Source organism: Pan troglodytes, chromosome 13, assembly GCF_028858775.2.
Source record: "Pan troglodytes isolate AG18354 chromosome 13, NHGRI_mPanTro3-v2.0_pri, whole genome shotgun sequence".
NCBI lineage: Eukaryota > Metazoa > Chordata > Mammalia > Primates > Hominidae > Pan > Pan troglodytes.
Genome location: NC_072411.2, coordinates 98,938,715 through 98,962,686, shown reverse-complemented (window position 1 = coordinate 98,962,686; position 23,972 = coordinate 98,938,715). Strand labels below are relative to the sequence as shown.

The 23,972-nt window shown below is 37.6% G+C and overlaps 1 protein-coding gene across 3 annotated transcripts in view; it reads left to right on the top strand.

Moving 5' to 3' along the window:
- ANKRD44 (ankyrin repeat domain 44) overlaps window positions 1-3,093 on the top strand; it is a 351,835-nt gene extending 348,742 nt beyond the window's left edge. For all 3 annotated transcript variants that reach the window (XM_063791430.1, XM_009443922.5, XM_063791432.1), the window contains exon 28: window positions 379-3,093. In XM_063791430.1, coding sequence (XP_063647500.1) covers window positions 379-386 — 8 coding nt within the window. In that variant the 3' untranslated portion in view covers window positions 387-3,093. The remainder of the gene's footprint in view (window positions 1-378) is intronic.
- The last annotated feature ends 20,879 nt before the right edge of the window (window positions 3,094-23,972 follow it).

Sequence of the window (23,972 nt, the reverse complement as noted above, 5' to 3'; positions counted from 1 at the left end):
GGCAAGGACAAATATCCAAACTATATTGAGAAGATAGCTTAAACCTGTGAGAATTGTTTTTCAGATTCTTAATGACAGCATTTCTATCAGTTGAGTTTCTTTCCTAATGTAGGATCAGCTTTTGTTGCCATTGTATGAAATTGAGTCCTACATTGTTTATTGCATACGATTATTTGTATAGTTAGTTTTTTAAAGAACTAGTTTGTACTGGTTTGCATTGGTATCATATTTCTGCAAATATTTTCCTTACTTGAGCATTCCCCATCCCCCATTTTGAGAAAATTAACATAATTGCACTTTCTTTTTTACCAAAAAATGCAACAATTAACATAATTGCACACTTTTTCTTTTCTTTTCTTTTTTTAAATGGCAACTCAGGCTGTTAACCATTCAAGATCCAAGAACATCGGTTGGCTGCAAAACAGGCACCCTGAGGGACCAATTATGAATCAGAATGCACTTTATCCCAGCCACAGAACGCAAAGGGTTACACTCTGCAGGAGCTGCGGTTGGGGAAGGGAAAGGGAGTAACCGTATTCGCCTTGCCTGTCTGTGATTGGGAAGCACGCACCCTTTGTTTTCCAACTGGGAACAAGATACTGGAAATTCCTCTTTCCCTTAGAAAACAGAAGGCAAGGGTGTTGGCTGTGGAAATTAGAACTGGGTAATATTTCTAGAGCACTTTGAAATTCTTTCAGGATAAATGTTATACGAACACAAATGATTTCTTTCATTTTTAAATTGTGTTCCTATCATTGGTAACACCCCAAGTAAAGCCTTTTTAATTAAAAATCTCTGGATGCTATAACAAGTAACTGTGTAACTAAGTAGCAAGAGAACTTTGCCGTGTAGTGAAGGGGGAGTCAAAGATAGGCGAAACCAGCCTCTGATTAAATTACCTTTGCTTCCTACTTCCCATTACATATTATATTATAGTATACTGTCTGCTGGACAAAATCGAAAGGAGATAAGATGGACATAAGGGTAGGAAAATCATTCAAAATGTGAGCCTCTAAGATCACATTGAAAGGAAGAGGAGAAACCAGGTGTGTTGTGGAGACAAAGAGAGGTGCCTAATGGATTCGAAGTCCACTAATGTGGGAGGGAAAATAAATCCTGGAGTTATAACTCCTGAATTATAAGACAGGAAGAAAGTCAGGAAGTGGAAACTCAAGAATCAATGTGGAAAGGAATTTGATCATATTTTGAAATGGCTTCTGAGCCATAAAAAATTAAAATACCACACTTTACAGACCAATACTGTGGAAAATGACATTCTCTCTCATTTCATTTTCCAGTTTATTTCATCTGTAAAGAATTAGCCCTGGGAACCATATTAGCCAATTTATATTAATTTATACTATTAAGTTGTACTTAAATGGGCAACTATTATAATTAGCCACGTTTCAGGGGATAAGACTGGTACCCCCATTTTGTTTGCTACAACTACTCACTTCCAAAGATCGATTCTATTTAAACGTTTCCATGTCTTCCTAAGGTAAGTGTGTGTAATAAACAGTTTGAACTCTCACCAGTTTTCTTATCAAACTCATTAAAGGCCCAGGTTCCTGGAATTTATTGCCTTCTTGTCCTTATCCCCTCCCCCAGCCCCCACACTCTTTCTATATTAGCTTTTCTCAAAAGGTAGTCTGCACACCTTCCCTTGTGTCCTAGAGACCCTTTGAAAGGGTCCACAAGTTAGAATCTATTTTCATTATAATTCTAAGAGGAATTGCCTTTTTCACTGATGGTGCCAAAGCAAGTTTTATAGTGGATAAATCTGCTGGTGCCTTGGCACAAATGTCAGTGTACTGGAACTGTACTGGCTATCATTGTATTCTACACTGTCACATACTTGCAGGGAAAAAAAAGATGGAGTAAAAATGATCAATTTTATTAAACCTCAGTCCTTGAAGAAATGAAAGCACACACAAAGCCCTGTGCTGCATACTGAAGTACAATGGTTCCAGCACTGTGTGATTGCTGGAGTGCTGGAGCTGCTAGCTGAATTGGCTGCTTTTTCACGGAACACCTTTTCACTTGAAACACAAAGATAAGATGAAGGATGGTTACTCAGACTAGGGTATCTGGCAGGTATTTTCCTGAAAATAAATGAAGCGAGCCTGTCACTTCAAGGAAAACAGCTCACGGTATTTTTAAATGAATTAATGATTTTTAAAAAAGTCTCAGTTTTAATTTCTAATATCATAAATATTAATAAATATAACCTACATAAACAAAAGCTCTTTGGGATCCTCAATTATTTTTTAAGAGCGTCAAAGAATCCTGGGAACAAAAGTTTGAGAACAGCTGTTCTATATAAATGCTTCCCAGAGTGTGTTCTTTGAAAGTCTGGCCCTTGGGGTGCTCTCCTTCTGTGCTATCCAAACATATTGGGTAATTTAAACTAGCCACATGTGGTTATGTATTTGTTTATTTTTAATTTTTAATTTTGATGGGTACATAGTAGGTGTATATACTTATGGGGTACATGAGATATCTTGATACAGGCATACAATTGAATGTGTAATAATTACATCAGGGTAAATGAAGTATCCATCGCCTCGAGCGTTTATCATCTCTTTGTATTACAAACATTCCAATTATACTCTTTTAGTTATTTTAAAATGTACTATAAATTATTGTTGACTGTAGTCACTGGGGTTATTTAAATTTACATTAAAATTTAATAATCAGTTGTGCAGTTGCGCTAGCTACGATTTAAATGTTCAATAGCTAAATGTGGCTAACAGCTTATACGACATTTTCATCATTGCAGAAAGGATGCTGCAGTCAGGGAGGATTGCATACACCTCCTTCTCTGGTTTATTCACCATGTTCATTGGAAGCAAAATTCTGAAAGGAGGAAATACTGTTTTCATTTGGTTTAAACATTACTCAAGTTTATTTGAACATAGACTTTATTTTTCGTGTAACATCTCTATTTTATGAAACATACTTTGAAAAATGCTATTCTGCCTTTTCCCAATATTATTAACTATTCCATTGAATATGAAGTTTTGTTGTAAGCAATTTTCATACCTCTTTTGAAAGTAAATGGGTATAAATAATAAAGTATAGAAACCTATCATCTAAATCTAAATTTCATTCCTTTGCTAGTTCACACTGAGGATTTCCCTCTATCAGTGTATATTCCAGTTCACATTACTTTTCTGATTATTTCTGAATTTTTAGTCCATGTAATGGTTGCCAACAAAGTTATATATTTGGGTTTTCTACACACAATCTCAAAGGCTGTACCCCTGATTGGGAATCCCTGTGACTTCTGAGTATCCCCACCAGTCAATAAGATTTTGCAAGCTTTAGAGATTTTTAATAATAAACTTTTAACTTTAGAATAGTTTTAGACAAAGAAAAATTGTAAGAGTCACAGATAATTCCCATTACCCCATACCCAGTTTCCCCTATTGTTAACAATATTGCTATAATTTGTCTCCAAGATTTCATTTTACGAAAATGAAGGCTTATTTATTATTTTCCAAATGAAAATCATAATACTGGATATGTTTGTTCAAACCACATGCACTCCAACACCCCACCACATGAGTCATTATTTCAAGCTTCCCTTAAGTGTAGTAAGCTTAGGTGCCAAATAGCTCCTAGTCTTATCATGTAAGGCCAACAACCCCCATCACACACACCTTTCCCAGGCAGGTGAGCAGCTGGGCTGGTGACATTGGCACCAGGGCTGTGAGCAGGCAGTGCTGGCTAGAAGTTATTGGGCCACAGGAAAACATGGCCCCCAGCCAGGGTCAGGGAGCCAAGGTGGTAACAATGTGAAGTGACACTCCAAAGTGAAAAGTCAGCAATGGAGAACAGGTAAGACAGATGCAGAAAGCTGAAAATACTCCCAGAAGGAAAGGAAATGCACAGAGAAGTGGACAGCATGGGTTGCTTGCAGATGAGTTCATGAGTTGGGCGGGAGCTGTTAAGAACACTGAACTGGTATGGATGAATTACGCATTCTTTATAAGAAAATAGTTTTTTAAAGTAGCATGCATATTGATTAATTTTCATGCTGTTTTTAATTTTTTCTCTCCTAAGAGAAATTCATGTATATTCATATTCATGTTTGTGAATGCATATACAAAGACAATCTGGAAGTATATACACCAGGCTATAGTCAGTGATTACTTCTAGGGGTGGGAATTGGGGGGTTGGGATTAGAGTCGGGTGATATGATACGAAGGGGGTATTTTGTTTTACATTATACTTACTTCTAGAGTGTTTCAGTTATTTACAGACTATATTAACATATTGCTCAGAGACATAAAGAAAACAAGCAGTAAAAGTAATACATGTTTGTTTATACAAATCAGAAATATTGAGAAGTATATGAAAAAATTTAAATTATTTGTATGCTCACCACCCTGTGATAATAACTTCTTTTAGTGAGTTTCTTTCTCATCCCTACCTCCCTCTCCTTAATATTTAGATATATAGATGTTGTAGACTGTAATATTGCTCACAAATACTTGGTGCCCTTCCCTGTCCTGTTGAACACAGATGAGGCCATGTGACTTCCTTTGAACAATGAATCATGAGGAGGATTGATGAGTGTCACTTCTGGGCCAAAGCTTTAAGAACCTGCTCGTGGGTCTCCATGTTCTCTGTTCTTCATTTCTGCAATCATGGAAGCTTGTCTCGAGATGAAGTGTCTGTCATCTTTATGTATTCCAGAGTATCTGTGAAGATTACAGCAACCCTGATGACTCAAGATGGACAGGCAGTATAAAGGAGAAATAAGCCTTGTTGTTGTAAGCAGCAGAGATTATCAGGTTTTTAATGTAGCATAATTACCTTACCCTGACAGAAAATATACATAGATATTTGTGAGTATTTGTATGTAAATGAAACTGTATGTATATATGTATGTGTATACAGAGATACACATATATAAAATTCATCATCGGTATGAAGGTAGGTTCATACTCTATCATTCTTTTTTGACTTAAGATTTCACTACAAAAATTTTCCTATCTTACCAATTTTTGAAAATATGATTTTAATGGCTGTATATCATTCCATTTCATGGACTTACCATAATGTATTTATCTCCTTTGGGCAGACATTCAGTTTGTTTCCAAGTTTGACCCATGTACATTGTCAGTAAACATCTTTGAGGACAAATATTTGTCCACAGCTCTGACTCAGGATAAATTTCATACTTAGGATAAATACCAAGAAATGAGATGACTGTTAATTCTAGAGCTGACTCTTTTCTCACCCTCTTGGCTTCTTATAGCTTCCATGATTGCCTCATCTCCATGGGGCTCCTCTATGTCAACAAGGTAAAACAGTTCAGCTGCCAACCCACAGGTACAGAGGCACTGAATCTCTGGCAGTTTTAATAGATGGGATAAAAATCCTATCCAAAGACAAGGTTGAGATTTTCTTCACTTAGGAATTTTCATTAAAAAACTAAGAGTAAAACAAAACAATACTTACAAAATGGAACTTTCTGCTGCATATAACTTCTAGCCAAAGAGTACCCTTCAGGGTTCCCAGTCCTGAGGTCTTTTACTCACCTCCTCCCCAGCTGGGTTAGATGTGATAGTTGCCTGGTCCCTCCCAGAACCAGATTTCTGGCATTGTCTGCAGCCCACTCTCACATATGCGCCCATCCTACCCCGTTGCTCTTCAGGAGCTCTGCATGAACCTGAAAGTAGCACTTTCTCACTCTATAACTGTTGGTTTCCTGTTCTGTCTTTCCACTAAGTTACACTGTGATCTTCTTGAAGGCAGAGACTGTATTTCACTTCCACAACCATAATGATCAGCATGGTACCCAGAACTTATCTGACTTAGATAAGTGTATACATGGATGCAAGCATGAACTAATGTGTGGACTCATACATACGTGAATGCATGAATCAATGACTAGTCAAAGGGAGACATGAGGAGTATATTTTTCCATCTCCAGCATCTAAAAGGGACTATCTTCCCACTTTCAGGATAGTTAATTTTTACATATAAATGAGCAGTTTATTTGTAAGGTGTGGGTGCTTATAAGATTGGTGTTCATTAACTTGCAGAATTCATGTACCTTTGAGGAACATCCTGAAAACCAAACAAGTATTTCTTTTTTCTTCCCTTAGGATTAAGTGGCACTTATGAAAAGGAAAGAGAAAATAAAGGAAGAGAATGAGGCAAGATCTTTATCACCATGTCTTTCTGAAGTGAGAGACACATTCCTTTATTTAACTAGTCAGTGCCTTGATACAAAGTGTGAGGAGCATGTAGGGAAACAGGCTCTCTTAGTCATCATTGGTGGGAGTGTAAATTGGTGCCAACATTTTGGAGGTAATTTTGGGAGTATTTATCAAAATTCTAAATGCATATACCATCTGGCCAAGCAATTCAGCCCCTGGGGGTTTATGTCCCAGAATGCTTCCATAATGCATAAATATGAATGTATACGGATGTTAGTTGCAGCACCATCTCTAATAATCAAAAATTGAAATAATCCAGATGTCCATCAAAAGGGGGTTGGATAAATAATGTTAATCAATATAGTGGGATCTATCCAATTTAAATTATTTAGTGATAAAAGCTAAATTGCACATAACATGAACCCACATTCTAGAAAGAAGATGTAAATGCATCAGGATGTAAGACAAGAAGGATATATTGCAAATGTAGTGGTGGCTACCTGTGGGGAGTAGGGATTGGGGTAGGAGTGGAAGAGACTTTTTTTTTTTTTTTTTTTTTGAGATCAAGTCTCATTCTGTCACCCATGCTGGAGTGCAATGGCACAATCTTGGCTCACTGCAACCTCCGCCTCCCGGGATCAAGCGATTCTCCTACCTCAGCCTCCCTAGCAACTGGGATTTCAGGTGCCCGCCACCATGCCTGGCTAATGTTTGTATTTTTAGTAGAGATGGGATTTCGCCATGTTGGCCAGGCTGGTCTTGAATTCCTGACTTTAGGTGATCCACCCACCTCGGCCTCCCAAAATGCTGGAGTTACAGGCGTGAGCCACCACACACGGCTGGAAGAGACCTTTTTGATCTTATGTATTTACTTCTGTATTTAAAAAAATTATTTAAAACAAATATGCATTACCTTTTAAATAAATATTTTAAAAATAAAAACAATAATTAATTGCTAATTTGTCAAGCCCTGGGCTGAGAATTGACCTATTCTTGGGCATTAGAAATCTTCAGTAATAGTAAACATTTCCTTTGAGGTCATTTAAATGATGGGAAGAACAAAACTGAGCAAAATACTAGAAATTTCAAAATTTCAGCCATCTGATCCCCATTCAAGTCCTGTTTTAGAAATATCATAGCCCTATGTTGAATTCTTTTTTACTATAGAATAGGAACTTTTGAATGAGACCATTTAAAATTATCCAAGACTCCAATTCTGGAAGTTTTTTGTTTTTTTTTTTTCAGCTTTCTGCCTCACCTACGTGTCAAGTCAGACTTGGTGTTGGTTGGATTTATTTTAGTTTATCCTCAGCCTTCCAAGAGCAAGTCCCTCAGTAACAGTTTCTGAATGGCCTGGTATCTGTTATGTTTTGTTTGCACATGGAAGTTGTCACGTGTTCTCTGTGACAACATGATTTCTCAGTATTCAAGGGCTGAATCCTTCTCCTGACCACATTTTCTATTTGGCTTGGGATCTTCTAGAGGTTACTCATACCAAGCTCTTTTAAACTTACATAGGAATTAGTTGCTATTTTGAGCCAGCACCACACCAAGCTCTAGACAACTTCAAGCTCCCTATTATTCATATCTACTTCTAAATAATTAAAGCCATGGACAACAATATCTGGCTACATCAGCCAGTGCTTTGGGCAGGCTGAAGAATGGAGAAAGTTCACTGAACTGCTGCTATGCGCTTTATTGCCATAGCTCTGGGCAAAACCTTTAAGTGGTTGCATTTTGTATGCAGGATTGCTGGCCAAACTTTTGAATTATGCTACACAATGTCACAGGCCATTTCAGCTGGCGTCCAGACACTCCTAGTATAAACACAACCACCAGCACCCACTGTACATTTTCTCTCATTGACATTGCTGGGTGCTTTTGTTTAGTAATAGCTTGGGGCAGCGAAGAGGGGTGATGAGAATAATGGAGACGATAACATGACACTGAGGCCATTGGGTGGATTGTGAGCCCCTAGAACTACAGAATTTTTTTTTCATGAACAGGACTTGCTTTGCGGCCCAGATGTCAAAGAGTGACACAGAGTTGGAGAGGGCCAATTTTTCCCACCTCCCTGTGGAATCCAGTATTGTTCTGGCACATGTGATGGGGACTTTGGAGACATTGGGAGACAGTATTCTCAGCACATTCTTGGTCAAGTGTTTCGCAGTGGACTTCCTCAGTGAAGGCAGTGATAAAAATTTCTTCCAGCTGCTTGCTAGGACTTCATGTTGACAGATGAGAACTGGAGCAGACAAGAAAAAATACTAGGGATGCTCCAAGAGGGCCAGGACAGAGATTTCTGTAGGACTCTGCTGTATCCTCTCACATAGTATGCACTCAGTACCTATTAATTAAGTGGGTGGATGATTCTAGTAGTGATTAAAGCTGATAGATTGGTTTGTGAATATGAGGAAAGCATATGTTCAGGGACTCCCAGAAATAACCAGGACCATTTTGAAGAAACATAGCTACTGTTTAAAGAAAATAAAATTTGAATCCCATTATAATTTATACAATGTGTGACCTAAATTTGTTTCTACAGGTAAAGTGTGTGACCACATTTGTTTCTACAGGTAAAGATAGGTGACAATTGGATTAGAAATATTTTCTAAACCACAATAGGTAAAATAACTTGTAAGAAATCAATGATCTACTTGGCTTTTTTTTTTTTTGGCAGGAGTATAAACATCATTTATAAAATTAAGTCATATTCATTGTGGTCTTGACTAGATTTTTCCATAGGATCTATAACTCCATACCTAAATTATCCTGTTTCTAAAAATGTAGTGATAAGTTTGGCTCTGTGTCCACACCCAAATCTCATGTTGAGTTGTAATCCCCAGTGTTACGAGAGGGACTTGGTGGGAAGTGATTGGATCATGGGGGTGGATTTCCCCCATGCTGGTCTCATGATAGTGAGTTCTCACGAGATCTGATGGTTTAAAAGTGTGTGGCATTTCCCCCTTTGCTCCTTCTCTCTCCTGCCACCATGTGAGGAAGATGCTTGCTTCTCCTTTACCTCCAACGTGATTGTAGGTTTCCTGAGGCTTCCTAGTCATGCTTCCTGTTAAGCCTGCAGAACTGTGAGTCAATTAAACCTCTTTTCTTCATAAATTACCCAGTCTCAGGTAGTTCTTTATAGCAGTGTGAGAACAGACTAATACATGCAGTAAATATGCTTAAGGAACAAAAATTCTATGGATACGGTATAATTTACTGAATGTTTTTGTCCTCTAGCTGGATTAGTTGAAACTGAAGCCAAATGTGTGACTACTTAAGGCTGTGAATGCTTAAAGACTTTGAATAGCCATTAGAGTCTGTTCAACTGTAACTAATAAGCTTCCTTCTAGTTCTTAGACTTGGTTTATCACAGAAGTTCCTGTTTGCATTTTAAAATTCATTTCTAGGTAAGGTCTTGGCTAAGGAGGAGAAGGAAGGAAAGGAAGGTAGATTCTGTTTGGATTTTAAGGTCAGGCAGTCAGTTTGGCAGCTGGGCTTATATAACCTTTAACTTCTCCTTATTAGAAATTTTCAAAGTACCTGGCTCTCCCCAGGATGCCAATTTGCTAGAGAATCTGCTTGCAGCCTCCATGTAAGTCAATTTGAAGCTTTAACCAACAAAAATAACAAAAGCTTCAGCTCCATGAAACAAGTTATTCTCCATTGTTTGACTCATTGTGAGGCTGGGGTTAACCTGACAATTTTAAACTCATTCATCTTAATGTACAACCTATTCAATTACCCCCATGTCCTACAAATAGGTCAAACTTTCAAAACCTTCAGAGAGAAGCCAGTCATAGAGGAGAAGTGTTTTCCTCTCACTGGTGTTTGAAAGTAACTCTTTTAACATCATTTCCAGATAAAGGTTTTAAAAATACGGCCAGGCAGGGTGGCTTAGGCCTGTAATCCCAGGGCTTTGGGAGGCCAAGGCGAGAGGATTGTTCAAGGCCAGGAATTTGACACCAGCCTGGGCTGGTCTCTACAAAAAAATTAAACAATTAGCCAGCATGGTGGCGCACGCCTGTAGTCCTAGCTACTTGGCAGGCTGAGGCAGGAAGATCACTTAAGTCCAGGAGTTTGAGGTTACAGTAAGCTGTGATCACTCCAGCCCGGGTAACAGTGAGACTCTGTCTCTAAATACATATATGTAGAGTCTCTAAATATATATTTATTTTTTATATATAAATATATTGATTGACCTCTCATGTCTTTATATATAAATATATATTATATAATATATAAAGACATGAGAGGTCAATCAATATATATATTTATATATAAATATATATATATTTATGTATAAATATATATATATTTATGTATAAATATATATATATTTAGAGACAAATATGTGTAAGATGTACATTGGTTCACTCCAGAAAGGTAGGAGAGATCATAGGTAGATAAGAGACAATGGGTTGCATTTATATATATGTACAAAGTTTGTTATTCTTTTACTATGTTATTCTTTTACTAAATTGTTAAAATTAACAATCCATTGAATATCGGTTGTGATAAAGAAATCAAGTATCTTTTTAACAAGAAAGTGAAAAGCAAAGGGAAATTTCAGCTTGTATTAAAAAACTTAAGAGCTCAGTTTATTTTAATATAGAATTTCAGGATAATGTGCTAGAGTGTGAATGTACCCATGATTCTATAACTTTCCATGCTTGTCTTCATCTTTTGTAACTTTATCCCCTTCCATAGTTCCAATTACTATTTATAGCCTTTCTAAAGCTGAGTTCAGTAGCTTTCCTTCCAACTTCTTTCTTTACTTTAAAAAAAAAAAAAAGTGGTCAGGTGAGGTGGCTCACACCTGTAATCCCAACACTTTGGGAGGCCGAGGCAGGTGGATCACCTGAGGTCAGGAGTACAAGAGCAGCCTGTCCAACATGGTGAAACCCCATCTCTACTAAAAATACAAAAATTAGCTGGGTGTGGTGGCACATACCTGTAATCCCAGCTACTCAGGAGGCTGAGGCAGGAGAATCGCTTGAACCCAGGAGGCAGAGGTTGCAGGGAGCCGAGATCGCGCCATTGTACTACAGCCTGGGCGACAGAGCAAAACTCTGTCTCAAACAGCTTTAATAAGGCACAATTCACATAACATTACTATTCACATACCATACCATTCACCTTTGTTTTAAAGTTTACAATTCAGTGGTTTTTAGCATATTCACAGGACTGGCAACTATCACCACAATCTAATTTTAGAACATTTTCACCACTCCTGTGAACCCAGAAAGTATCTGAGACAGGTCTCAATCAATTTAGAAAGTTTATTTTGCCAAGTTTAAGGACGTGCCCATGATAAAGCCTCTGGAGGTCCTGATGATGACACTGCCGTTGGAAAATTATGACTGAGACAGTGAAAGACACCTAACCGGGGAGACTGATTTGAGTAATAATAAAGCTCCGATCCCCTGCACAGCTGGCTCTGCATGAATTACCCTTTCTCTATTGCAATTCCCCTGTCTTGATAAATCGGCTCTGGCCAGGCAGCAGGCAAGGTGAACCCACTGGGCAGTTACAATGACATGTGCCCAAGGGGGTCAGGGCACAGCTTGGTTTTATACACGTTAGGGAGATATAAGAGATCAATCAATATGTGTAAGATGTACATTGGTTCACTCCAGAAAGGCAGGAGGGATCAGAGGTAAATAAGAGACAATGAGTTGCATTATTTTGAGTCTCTGATTAGCCTTTCACTGAATACACAATTTACATGTGAGAGGTGGGTAGAATAGTCACTTATGCCTTAGTCTAGCTCAGTGATTTGTACATAAACAATAAGGCAGAGGAATAATCAGATATGCATTTGTCTCAGGTGAGCAGGGGAATGACTGTGACATCAGTCCTTTATCCAGCACCTGTGAATATTAGCTACCGATTTACATTGCCAAGGTAAAATACAGCATAACTGTTTTAGGGTAAAAATCTTGAGTCTCACAAGGAATTTTCTTGTGGGCAAAGTGTGAGGGAGGTATGTATTATGTTGGTGCAAAAGTAATTGCCATTTAAACACAGCAAAAACCACAATTGCTTTCGCACCAACCTAATAGCTTTTTTATCTTTGTAGCTATCTAATTTAGGAATAAAACAGGAGCAGGTCTGCCTGATGCAGTCTCAGCTTGACTTTTCCCTTTGGCTGAGTGATTTATTTTCTTTCATACCCCAAAAAGAGACTCCATATCCATCAGCAGTCACTCCCCGTTTTTTACTCCTCTACCTCAATCCTAGGCAATCACAAATCTATTTTCTGTAGCTATGGAGTGCCTAGTCTGAAAATTTTATATGAATGGAATCGTACAACATGTGATCTTTTGTGACTGGGTTCTTTCACTTAGCATAATATATTCAAGATTTATTCATGTTGTAGCATGTATCAGCACTTCCTTTTAGTTACTGCACAATGTTCCATTGTATTTCTGTACCACATTTATTTATCTATTTACTGGTTGATGGACATTTGGATTGTTTCCTCTTTGTGCATATACTAGAGTCATCTTTGTCCTTTATTTTCCTCTATTCTTCAACATATAATCGGTAGCCATACCTATTGCTTCTGTCAGTGTAATCTCTTTCTCATATGTCTCTCCTGTCCATCACTACTGCTATAGCTTAGTTTTGTGATATCACCATTTCTCACTTTGTATTACTCCAAACAGCTTTCTACATGTTCTTTCCTCACCCAAACTTGTCTCCTTCCCTAATCCATCCTGAACACTACAGTTTTAGCGTACTTTGTAGTTGCTTAAAAACACCAAATAGATTTCCGTATCCTATGGTGTTTCTAAAATGCAGACCCTATGGATGAGGGATGGGTTTGAGATGGGGGTGGCAGGCGAAGACTTTTAAAATATTTTTATTTCTGGGCCCCCACATTCTGTAGAACTGGGGTAGAACTGAGAAATCATTATTTTAAAAAGATAGATTCACAGGGGAATTCTATCAAACCATAAAAGATGAGATCATTGGAATGCTATTTTATCCAGTTGAGAGTACTGGAAAAGTAAGAAAACTTCTAAAAATCTTTTAAGAAAACCATAAACTAATCTCACTTATGAGACATAAAAAATCTTAAAAATTAGCAAAGAGGACCAATGGCATATTGACATAGGAGTTAAAAAGAATCTATTTAGGCAGATAGTGAAGTAAGAAAGTCCTCGGTAAGGTTTTCTTTTTTATAAAAAGCAGCCCCCAAATCCTTTCTTTTCCTAACAAAAAGCAGCCTGAAAAATCAAGCTGCAAGCATAGATAAGCAAGCTAGAAGCTTGCGTAGGTAAATACCAGCAGCTGTGCCAATAGAAAAAGGCTACCTGGGGGCCAAGCATGTTCAATATGGAGGCTCCATCTTCCCCCTTTCTTTGTCAACAATATGTACAGTAAGGAACAGACAACATGGCGCCAGCCATGTGGAGAGTCCATCTGCATAATAAAAGATTAGGGTGGTATGGCCAGCTTTCTCATGTGCTATGCAAACGTCACACCTAGTCCAACCAATCTCTCTCGGGCCCTATGTAAATCAGACACCACATCCTCAAGCTCCTCTGTAAAACCTCATGCGTTTCACCACGAAACTGGAAGATCCAGTTAGGGGTCTGCAAGAGAGAGATCTAGTCTCTTTTCTCTTTCTTTTGCCTATTAAAATTCTGCTCTTAAACTCACTTCTTGTGTGTTCACGTCCTCAATTCCCTTGGCATGAGATAACGAACCTCAGGTATTTACCCCAGAAAATGACACTGCTTCAATATTTAATAATAATATATAAGTATTATTATAAAATGTATTCCAAGAATACAAGAGTGGTTCCTTAGTAGAGCATCAATTAATACAATTAATCGTATTAATAAAGCTAAGGAAAAAAATCAGATTGCTGCTGCCATAAATGCCAGAAAGGTATTTGGCAAACAAAATTCAACATGCATTTATGTTAAAAATACTCAATTAATAGAAATTGATGGCTATTTCAGCCAAAGCCAGCTTCCCACTTAATGGAAAAACTTTTTTTTTTTTTTTTCTGAGATGGAGTCTTGCTCTGTCTCCCAGGCTGGGAACGATCTTGGCTCACTGCAACCTCTGCCTCCCAGGTTCAAGTGATTCTCCTGCCTCAGCCTCCTGAGTAGCTGGGATTACAGGTACGCACCATCACGCCCAGCTAATTTTTGTATTTTTAGTAGAGATGGGGTTTTGCCACGTTGGCCAGGCTAATCTCAAACTCCTGACCTCAGGTGATCTGCCCGCCTTGGCCTCCCAAAGTGCTGGCATTACAGGCATGAGCCACTGCACCTGGCTGGAAAAATATTATTAAAAGTAGTAAAAAGACAAAGATGACCACCATGTCCATTACTATTAAGCCTTGGAAACAGGGATTAGCCAATACAATTATATGAGAAAGCTTTTTTTTTTTTTTTTTTTTTGAGACAAGCTCTTGCTTTGTCACCCAGGCTGGAGAGCAGTGGTGCAATCATGGCTCACTGCCCTGGCTCAGGTGATCCTCCCACATCAGCCTCCCACGTAGCTGGGACATCAGTTGTACCATCAAGCCTGACTATTTTTGTTGTTGTTGTTGTAGATGAGGTTTTGCCATGTTGCCCTGGCTGGGAGAAAGCATTTAATTACACAAGAATCAGAAGGAAAATAAAAAACTATCTCTTTCCAGATGATGTGATTACATATCTAGGAAACAAAAAATAGGCCTGGCTCAGTGGCCCACATTTCTTGTAATCCTAGCACTTTGGGAGATGAGGTGGGATCACTTGAGCCCAGGAGTTCAAGACCAGCCAGAGCAATATAGGGAGACCCTGTTTCTACAAAAAATTTTAAAAATTAGCTTGCCTGTTGTCTGAGCTACTCAGGAGGCTGAGGTGGGAGGATTACTTGAGCTCTGGAGGTTGAGGCTGCAGTGAGCAGTGATTGCATCACAGCACTCCAGCCTGGGTGATAGAGCAAGACCTTGTCTCAAAAGAGAGAAAAAAGAAACAAAAGTAAATGGAGAAATTAATATAAATAATAAGAGAATTTGGTAAAGAGGTAGCATACAAAATTAATATAAATAAGTCAATAGTCTTATATAAATACATAATAAGCAGACAGAAGAAATAATGCTTGATACCTATAAGCATTTCTGCGAATTTTTGTAACATATTCTACAGCTGAGTAGGACTAGGTGGTTAGATATAGAAGTGGCAAAAACAGCTTTGACTTTTCCTTTTGTAACCTCCTGTATGAATGATTAACAATAAGTTGATATGCTTAAAACAAAACTAATTAGTAATAGAAGAAAGAATAATAATTTCTTTTAGTTTTCCAGAGGATTGTGATGGATGGGCTAAGATGTAAGGCATCCACATGAATCCTGGAAGGTCAGAAGCCTCCAGACCTTCACCTCTTGCCACACTCCACCCCATATTCCTTATGCCAGAAAAGCCCCGCCTAGTTGCAGTTCCCTGGCACAGCAGGTTGTTTCATTGCTCTGTGCCTATGCTTTTTGTAGGAACTACAGAAGGAGGTCTCCTTTCAAGGGTCACACTCACTGAGGCCTCTTGAGTGCCCTCCTCTCTCCAACCCTCATCCCCAGCTCCGGGTAGAATTTACTACTTCCTTCTTTGTATCACTCCATGAACCTTGCTCATTTTCACATCTGCTTCATCCCTCAAGAAAGTCTGACTCCTCTCCAAGCATACTCCTTGCCCTAATGCATCTGGTCAGTAAATTGAGTGAGTGAGAAAAGAAAATATTTGGCTTAATTACTTGATGGGTGGCTGTCTCAATTTCTGGGATAAGAATCTTTAAAATATCCCTACTCTGGTTTTCCCAGTCAAAATATTTGTCACATATCATGATGGTGAATTAGTTTTGAAACATACTATAAAAGAAATATTCATACTTCTTTGAAGTAAAAAATGACTGTGAAAAATATTACCTTTTCAAGTTGTATCATTTGCAACCAAGAGGAGAGAAGGTACCATTGTATGTAATTAAACAGATTTTCAACTTTTTAATAGATTGTCTCTATAAGTTAAAGATACTTATGTGCACAATAGTCATTGCCCCCTCTAATCTAGTAGTTCAGAACAAAGCTAGAGCTGTAGGACCCATGAGTGCTGTGTCCTCCAACGCCTAGGGGTACTGTTAGTGAACTACCTTAAGAAACCCGAAACAGAAATCTGCGATGCAATCTGAATTCCAAATGACTTGCAAGCAGATTATGCTCTAAAAATTCATTTGTAAATTGAGGACCTTGAACTCTTCAAATCAAGAGGAAAAGGCAAATGAAATAAAACATATCTCTGATGACATATAATTAGAAAAATAACTTCTGAAAGTAGTTGTCAGGATAGAAGAGAGACTTTTCACTGTTCACACTTTATACCTTTCGAAATTTGTACCATGTGATAATTATTCCTCCAAAAAAGTTTATTTTATTTAAAAAATGTTAAAAGTGTTAAATTATAGATTTAAATCGTTTCTCTAGTGTGAAAGTGAACATATATTGTTTCTTTTACTTCTGGCCTCTTTCTCCTGCTGTTGAACTTGAATCTGCTTACTGTAAAAATTACTCTACATGCTGGCTTCCCCTTTCTGTAAAAATAAGTACATCCTGGTGGGAGTAACTTGTTTTGTCTTAATCATAAAATGAGTATCTTTCACAGTAATATTTATTCCCTACTTCTGGGGTTTTCTTCTGTGTGAAGGGACATCAGTTAGTATAACTCTCCTGACCCCTCTGCATCCACACACTCTACGCTAGGGAAGGGAGTGACCTACCTGCTGAATTTGGGAGCCCCATGCTTCCTCCTCTCCTCCTCTTGGGACCAGTTGCCCACAGGAAGCACCCTTGTCTCTAAGCCAGTGTTATAGGACCAGACCTCACACAGATCGCCAGCAGTGGTCCACACCTGAGTGGGAATGTCAGTCTAATTCTGGGATGTAGTATTTTTCCCAGACATAAGTGGCATTTTCCAATAGCTGCTTTACAAGTAATCAAAATGATATGTTGATCTCCATCTGTCTTACCCCAAGCCTATCTCTTCAAACCTCAAGGAAAAATGGAGGTAGTATGTATTTGTCCCAGTGGATATCACCTGCTATGCCTTTCTTCAGTGGTGCTCTGAAAAAAAAAAACAGGAAAAAAAATATTCAAGTAAGATGCATTGAAAGCATATTGGTAATTCAGAAATATATTAAAATGAGGAAAATCTAATTTCAGACTGAATTTCCTGTGCTTTATTCCTTCATTTCTCCCTATTTTTGTCTCCTCCTACTATTTCCTGGCTTGCGTTACATTCTTATTTCCTTAATCAGTTGTTCACTCACTACTTCTTCATTCATCCATTTAACAAACATTTAGTTAACTCCTATGTGCCAAATGAGAACATAGCATTCCAAGACGACTAAAACAGTCTGGTGGAAGAGATAGATAAATATATTGCTAGTTAAAATGCAATCAGATAAGTACAGTGGCAAAGAAGTGCACAAAGAGTTATGGAGGCATTGAAATGCGACATCTAATCTAGCCAGGGGGAGCCAGAGAAGGTTTCTGGAAGATGTAGAACCTGAGCAGCATCTTAAAAGATGAGTGGGAGGCCGGGCATGGTGGCTCATGCCTGTAATCCCAGCACTTTTGGAGGCCAAGGTGGGCAGATCATCTGGGGTCAGGAGTTCGAGACCAGCCTGGCCAACATGGTGAAACCCCAACTGTACTAAAAATACAAAAATTAGCCGGGCATGGTGACATGCACCTGTAATTCCAGCTACTGGGAAGGCTGAGGCAGGAGAATTGCTTGAACCTGGGAGGCAGAGGTTGCAGTGAGGCAAGATTGTGCCATTTCACTCCAGCCTGGGAGACAAGAGCGAAACTCTGTCTCAAAAAAAAAAAAAAAAAAAAAAAAAGAGTGGGAAAAATAAGTTCTGATAGTTCTGATGAATAATTAAACATTTTTTCATTGCCACTTTTATCTCCAAGGGGGTGAATTTGCACAAATGATTTTTAAAATTTTTTTATTGTAAATTGACAATTTATAATTGTATGAACTTATGAGGTCCAAAGTGATGTTATGATTTATTAATACAATGTGAAATAATTAAATCAAGGTAGTTAACATATCCATCACCTCAAATATTTAACTTTTTTTTTGTGGTGAGACATTTGAAATTTACTCTCTTTGCAATTTTGAGATGGAAAGCAAGCAACCTGTGCGTTGTGAGTATGCTTTTCAAATGTGATGCCTGGCTCTGTCATGCTGGTTGTCGCAGATCCTTTGGTGCACCCTTGGCCTACCTCTGGTTGCAGCTGCAGCTGCAGCTGTGGTGGACAGTTCCATGTGTGCTGGTAGGATCTATTTCTGTACCATTGTATGCACAATGCCTTTTCTGCCTCTAGGTTTCTTCGGAAGCCTTGTACCTAGTCCAAGTGCAAGTGCAGCCCAGAAGTGTCAGTGAGTTAATACCCCTGGGAGCAACTCTCGACCAGTCGGGGCTAAAGTCAGTCAGTGCACAGTCTCCTGTTCTTCAACATGAATTCAGGAGACATTCTTTGTGCTTCTCCGAGGTTTTGGTGGAATTGAGCCCCTACTGTCTACAGAAACGACCTAAATAATACATAATTTATCGACTTTTCTCCTTCCCTCTATCAGTCTGCTTTACTGTCTCACAATCCTGCTCCCTGTGATCAGCCCAGAAGTTCACTACCTGCACCCAAGCCCTCATCACAGGTTCAAAAAATCCAAAGATTTTAATTATTCAGAAATAAAGAGCACTGGGGCCACCCAGTTCATTGGGGAGTGAATTCTTTTATAGAACTGAGCTCTTATCTCAATCATATCAGCTAAAGTATCTCAATAATTAACAATCTCTGTTGTTTTTTTGCTTTCAAAAGATATTTTGTTGTGAAATATTTCATATCTACAGAAGAGAAAATACAGTGTAAATGAGTAGTGTAAAGGATAAAACAAGGCCAGGTGTGGTGGCTCATGCCTGTAATCCCAGGACTTTAGGAGTCTGAGGCTGGAGGATTGCTTGAGCCCAAGAGTTTAAGACCAGCCTGGGTAACATAATGAGACCCCGCCTCTACAAAAAATTTCAAAAATTAGCTGGAAGTGGTGGCATGTGCCTGTAGTCCCAGCTTCTTGGAGGCTAAGGTGGAAGGATTGCTTGAGCCTAGGAGGTCAAGGCTGCAGTGAGCTGTGATTGTACCACCTGGGCAACAGAGCAGGACCCTGTGTCAAAAAAAAAAAAAAAAAAGAATAAAATGAACAACCATTCAGCTTATAAAATAAAGCATAGCCAGTGCCTTAGAAACCCCTTATATGCCCACACCCCTTCCGCCCTCACAGGTATAACCCCAGCCAGAATTTTGTGTTCCTTGTTCCCTTATTTTTTATCATAGTATTAGCATATGTATTTATCACTAAACAATATGTCATTTAGTTTTGCCTGTTTTTTATATTTTACATAAATTATTTATATTCTTATTTAACTTGCTTTCTCTTTTCTTTCTCAAGGTTTTTTTTCAGATTTCTCTATGGTGATACATTTAAGAGTAATTCATTCATTTTCACCATGGTACAGTGTATAAATATACTATTCTTTATGTAGCCATTCTACTGTTGATGAACATTTAGGTTTTTTCTGTTTTTTTTTTTTTTTTTTTTTTGTAGTTACAAACAATGTTACTATGAACATCCTTGTACAGTGTCTCCTGAGTACATGTACAAGAGCTTCCATTCTATGGAGTAGAAATACTGGGTTATGGTCTGTGCATGTTCAACTTTTTCATGTACTACCAAACCGCTGTACCAATTTACATTCCCACTGGAACTACATGACAGTTTCCATTGTTACACATCATTTCCAACATTTGGTATTGTCTGAGTTCTTAATTTCTGTTAATATGGTAGAGGTTTAATGGTGTTTCATTGTGATTTTATGTTACATTTCTCTGACTACTAAAAACATTGAGTAGTTTAAAATATATTTGTATTCCATTTGTGTTTTCACTTCTGTGACATTAAGTCTTTTTATCCACGAGCATCATAGATTATCATCCAATTTTTATTTAGATTTTCTTTAAGGTCTTTCAATAAAAATTTAAAATTTTCCTATAAGGACTTACGCATTTGTTTTCCAGATTTATTCCTAGGTACTCTGCCTTGTTGCTATTATAAATAATACTTAAAAAAATTTTTTTCTAATATGTTTTTGTTATTTAAAAATGCAATTCATGTTTTGTATATTGATTTTTGAATCCAGCAACCTTATAAAATTCATTAAGTCCAACAGTTTATCTGGAGATCTCTTGAGGTTTTCCACATAGGAAATTGTATTATCTGTAAATGACAGTTTTGTTTTTTTCCTTTTGGATTCATATGCCTTTTAGTTCTTTTTCTTATCTTAATACACTGGCTAGGATCTCCAGTTTAATATTGGATGGTCTTGAGAGTGAATGTCCTTGTCATAAAATAGAGAATATAAAAAGTCATGGTAGTGAACATCCTTATTTTATCCCTCATTTTAAAAGGGATACTTTCAACATTTTGCCATTAAATGTATAATCTCCTGTGTGTTTTTTTTTGTAGAAGTTTTATCAGATGAAGCAAGTTCCTTATAGTCACAGTTTGCTGAGAGTTTTTCTGAATAGGATGTTAAGTTTTATTTAAAAATTTCTGCATCTGTTGAGATAATCACATAGTTTTTCCTTCTAATCTGTTAATGTACTACGTTTTAAAATACTTCTTAACATCTTAAAAACATTTTTACATTTTTAATGTTAAATCAATCTTATAGTTCTGGGAAAAAAACCTAACCAGTCATAAAGTATTTTTTTATACATTGATAGGCTTGTTATTGTTGTTTAGGATTTTTGCTTCTATATTTATGATTGAGATTGATCTGTACGTTTTCCTGTTTTGTACTAAATTTTGTATCAAGGTATTTTAACCTCATAAAATGAACCAAGGAGCCTTTTTTCCCCTTCTCTGGGAATATTTGTGTAAGAATTGAAATTAGGCTGTTTAAGTCATCTTTATCTTTATTGATATTCTGTCTGCTTTATCTATCAATGGAGATAATTGTGTTACTCTTCCACTATGGTTGTCTTTTTTTTCTCTTAATTGCTGAGTTTAGTGTGTTTTATGTTTATAGTGAGTATTGTAATGTGAATTTATTCCTAGCTTTTTATATAGCATTTTAAAATTTATTCCACTTGAATATTTGCTAAAATGTGCCTGAAAAGTTTTTGGGGCACAGTGTTTTTCTTTTAGAATGGTTTTTAAATTCTGCTTTAATTTCTTTATTAGATATAGGACAATTCGGCCTGCCCCATTCTTCTTAGGTCAATTTTGTAAATTAAAATTTTCTAGGAATTAATCTATTTCACAGGTTTTCAAATTTATTGTATAAAGTTGTTCATATAAACTAATAAATATTTGAAGGAATATTATGCACTGTAAATTTGTGTTCTAGAGGCTATTTTTCTTTTTAAATTTTTTTTGTTTTGTTTTGTTTTTAGTTTTAACTGCTTTAAAAATAGGAATGCTTTGGTAGGAGTGTAAATTAGTTCAACCATTGTGGGACACAGTGTGGTGATTCCTCAAGGATCTAGAACTAGAAATACCATTTGACCCAGCGATCCCATTACTGGGTATATACCCAAAGGATTATAAATCATGCTACTGTAAAGACACATACACGTGTATGTTTATTGCGGCACTATTCACAATAGCAAAGACTTGGAACCAGCCCAAATGTCCATCAATGATAGACTGGATTAAGAAAATGTGGCACATACACACCATGTAATACTATGCAGCCATAAAAAAGGATGAGTTCATGTCCTTTTCAGGGACATGGATGAAGCTGGAAACCATCATTCTCAGCAAACTATCACAAGGACAGAAAACCAAACACCACGTGTTCTCCCTCATAGGTGGGAGTTGAACAATGAGAACACTTGGACACAGGGCGGGGAACATCACACACCAGGGCCTGTAGTGGGATGGGGGGCTGAGGGAGGAATAGCATTAGGAAAAATACCTAATGTTAAATGACGAGTTGATGGGTGCAGCAAACCAACATGGCACATGTATACCTATGTAACAAACCTGCACGTTGTGCACATGTACCCCAGAACTTAAAGTATAATAATAAAAAAAATTAACACCTTTATTTTTTATTTATTTATTTATTATTTTTTTGAGATGGAGTCTCGCTGTGTCGCCCGGGCTGGAGTGCAGTGGTGTGATCTTGGTTCACTGCAACCTCCACCTCACCGGTTCAAGCGATTCTCCTGCCTCAGCCTCCTGAGTAGCTGGGATTACAGGCACATGCCACCACGCCTGCCTAATTTTTATATTTTTAGTAGAGACAGGGTTTCACCATGTTGGTCAGGCTGGTCTCAAACACCTGACCTCGTGATCCGCCCGCCTCAGCCTCCCAAAGTGCTGGGATTACAGGCGTGAGCCACCATGCCCAGCCAACAGCTTTATTAAGATATAGTTGGCAAACAACAAATTGCACATATTTAAAGTATACAATTTGATCAAGATACTGAACATATCCATCACCCCCAAAAGTTTTTTCATGTTCCTCTGCAATCCCTTCAGCATACTCAACTTAATGAATTATAAGACTTTTCCACACTGGCTGGTGGGAGCAGGCACTATTCTTGGCCCTCTGTGAACCCCAGGTGCTGTTTCCCTTAATGCCTTCAGATGTTCCCGTCTCTGGCCTCAGGCAGTTTCCTCACACTCATGTGCAGATGTCTTAGGTTCTCTGTGCAGCCCTCTCAGTTCTGTATTCTGTCATGCAAACTCTAGCTGCTTTGGTCTCACTGAACTCTCAGTTCTGTATTCACAGGGGAAAGCAACTTCTTAGCAACTCAGGGAAACTGCTGGGCTCTACCTCCTCCCTGCCCTACAGCCTGGAAACTCTGAAGATAATGAGTTGGGGCAATACTGGGGCTCTCTTCATTTGTCTTCCATCTCACAGATCTCACAGGGATTAATGCCCTTTGTCCCCTGATGTCCAGTGTCTTGAAAATTGTTTTATTTATTTATTTATTTATTTATTTGGTTATTTCAGGTTTGTCTAATTAGTCATTTCAAGGAATCAGCTTTTGCTTGTTGATCTTTCCTATTAAATGTATGTTTTCAATTTCATAATTTCTTTATTTCATTCCATTTCCTCATTATTAATTCTGTTTTTCTAACCTGGATTAATAATATCAAGCTCTCATTTTCTTGTCTTAGCATATAAGACAATAAGTTTACTTCTCAGTAATACTTTAGCAGCACAAATAACCTTTGTTATACACGGTTTTCATTGTTCAATTCTAAAGAATTGCTAAACTTATCATTTTTTAATTTCACTCATGAATTTCTAGAAGTGTTTTTAAATTTCCAAATGGAATTTTCCTAGTTTTTATTATTAATTTCTAATTTAATTGCATTGTAGTTAGAGAAAGTCATCTTTGACATACTGTATAGTTGATAGACAACAAACTACACATGAAGTGTATAATTTGATAAGTCATAGCATATTTAAACACCCATGATACCATCACCACAATCAAGATAATAAAGTTATTTATCACCCTCAAAAGATTTGTCATATCTCTTTGTAATTCTGAATACTTCATCTAATCAAAGGATTGGTATAATATGATATGACTGTTAGGATAATGTTGTCTGCAAGTAATGGAAAATTTAACTTAAAATAAGTCATACAATAGGGAAATTTTGTTATCTCACTTAACAGAATCCTGAGAGAAGACGCTTCTAGCTAGGGTCACTGAAT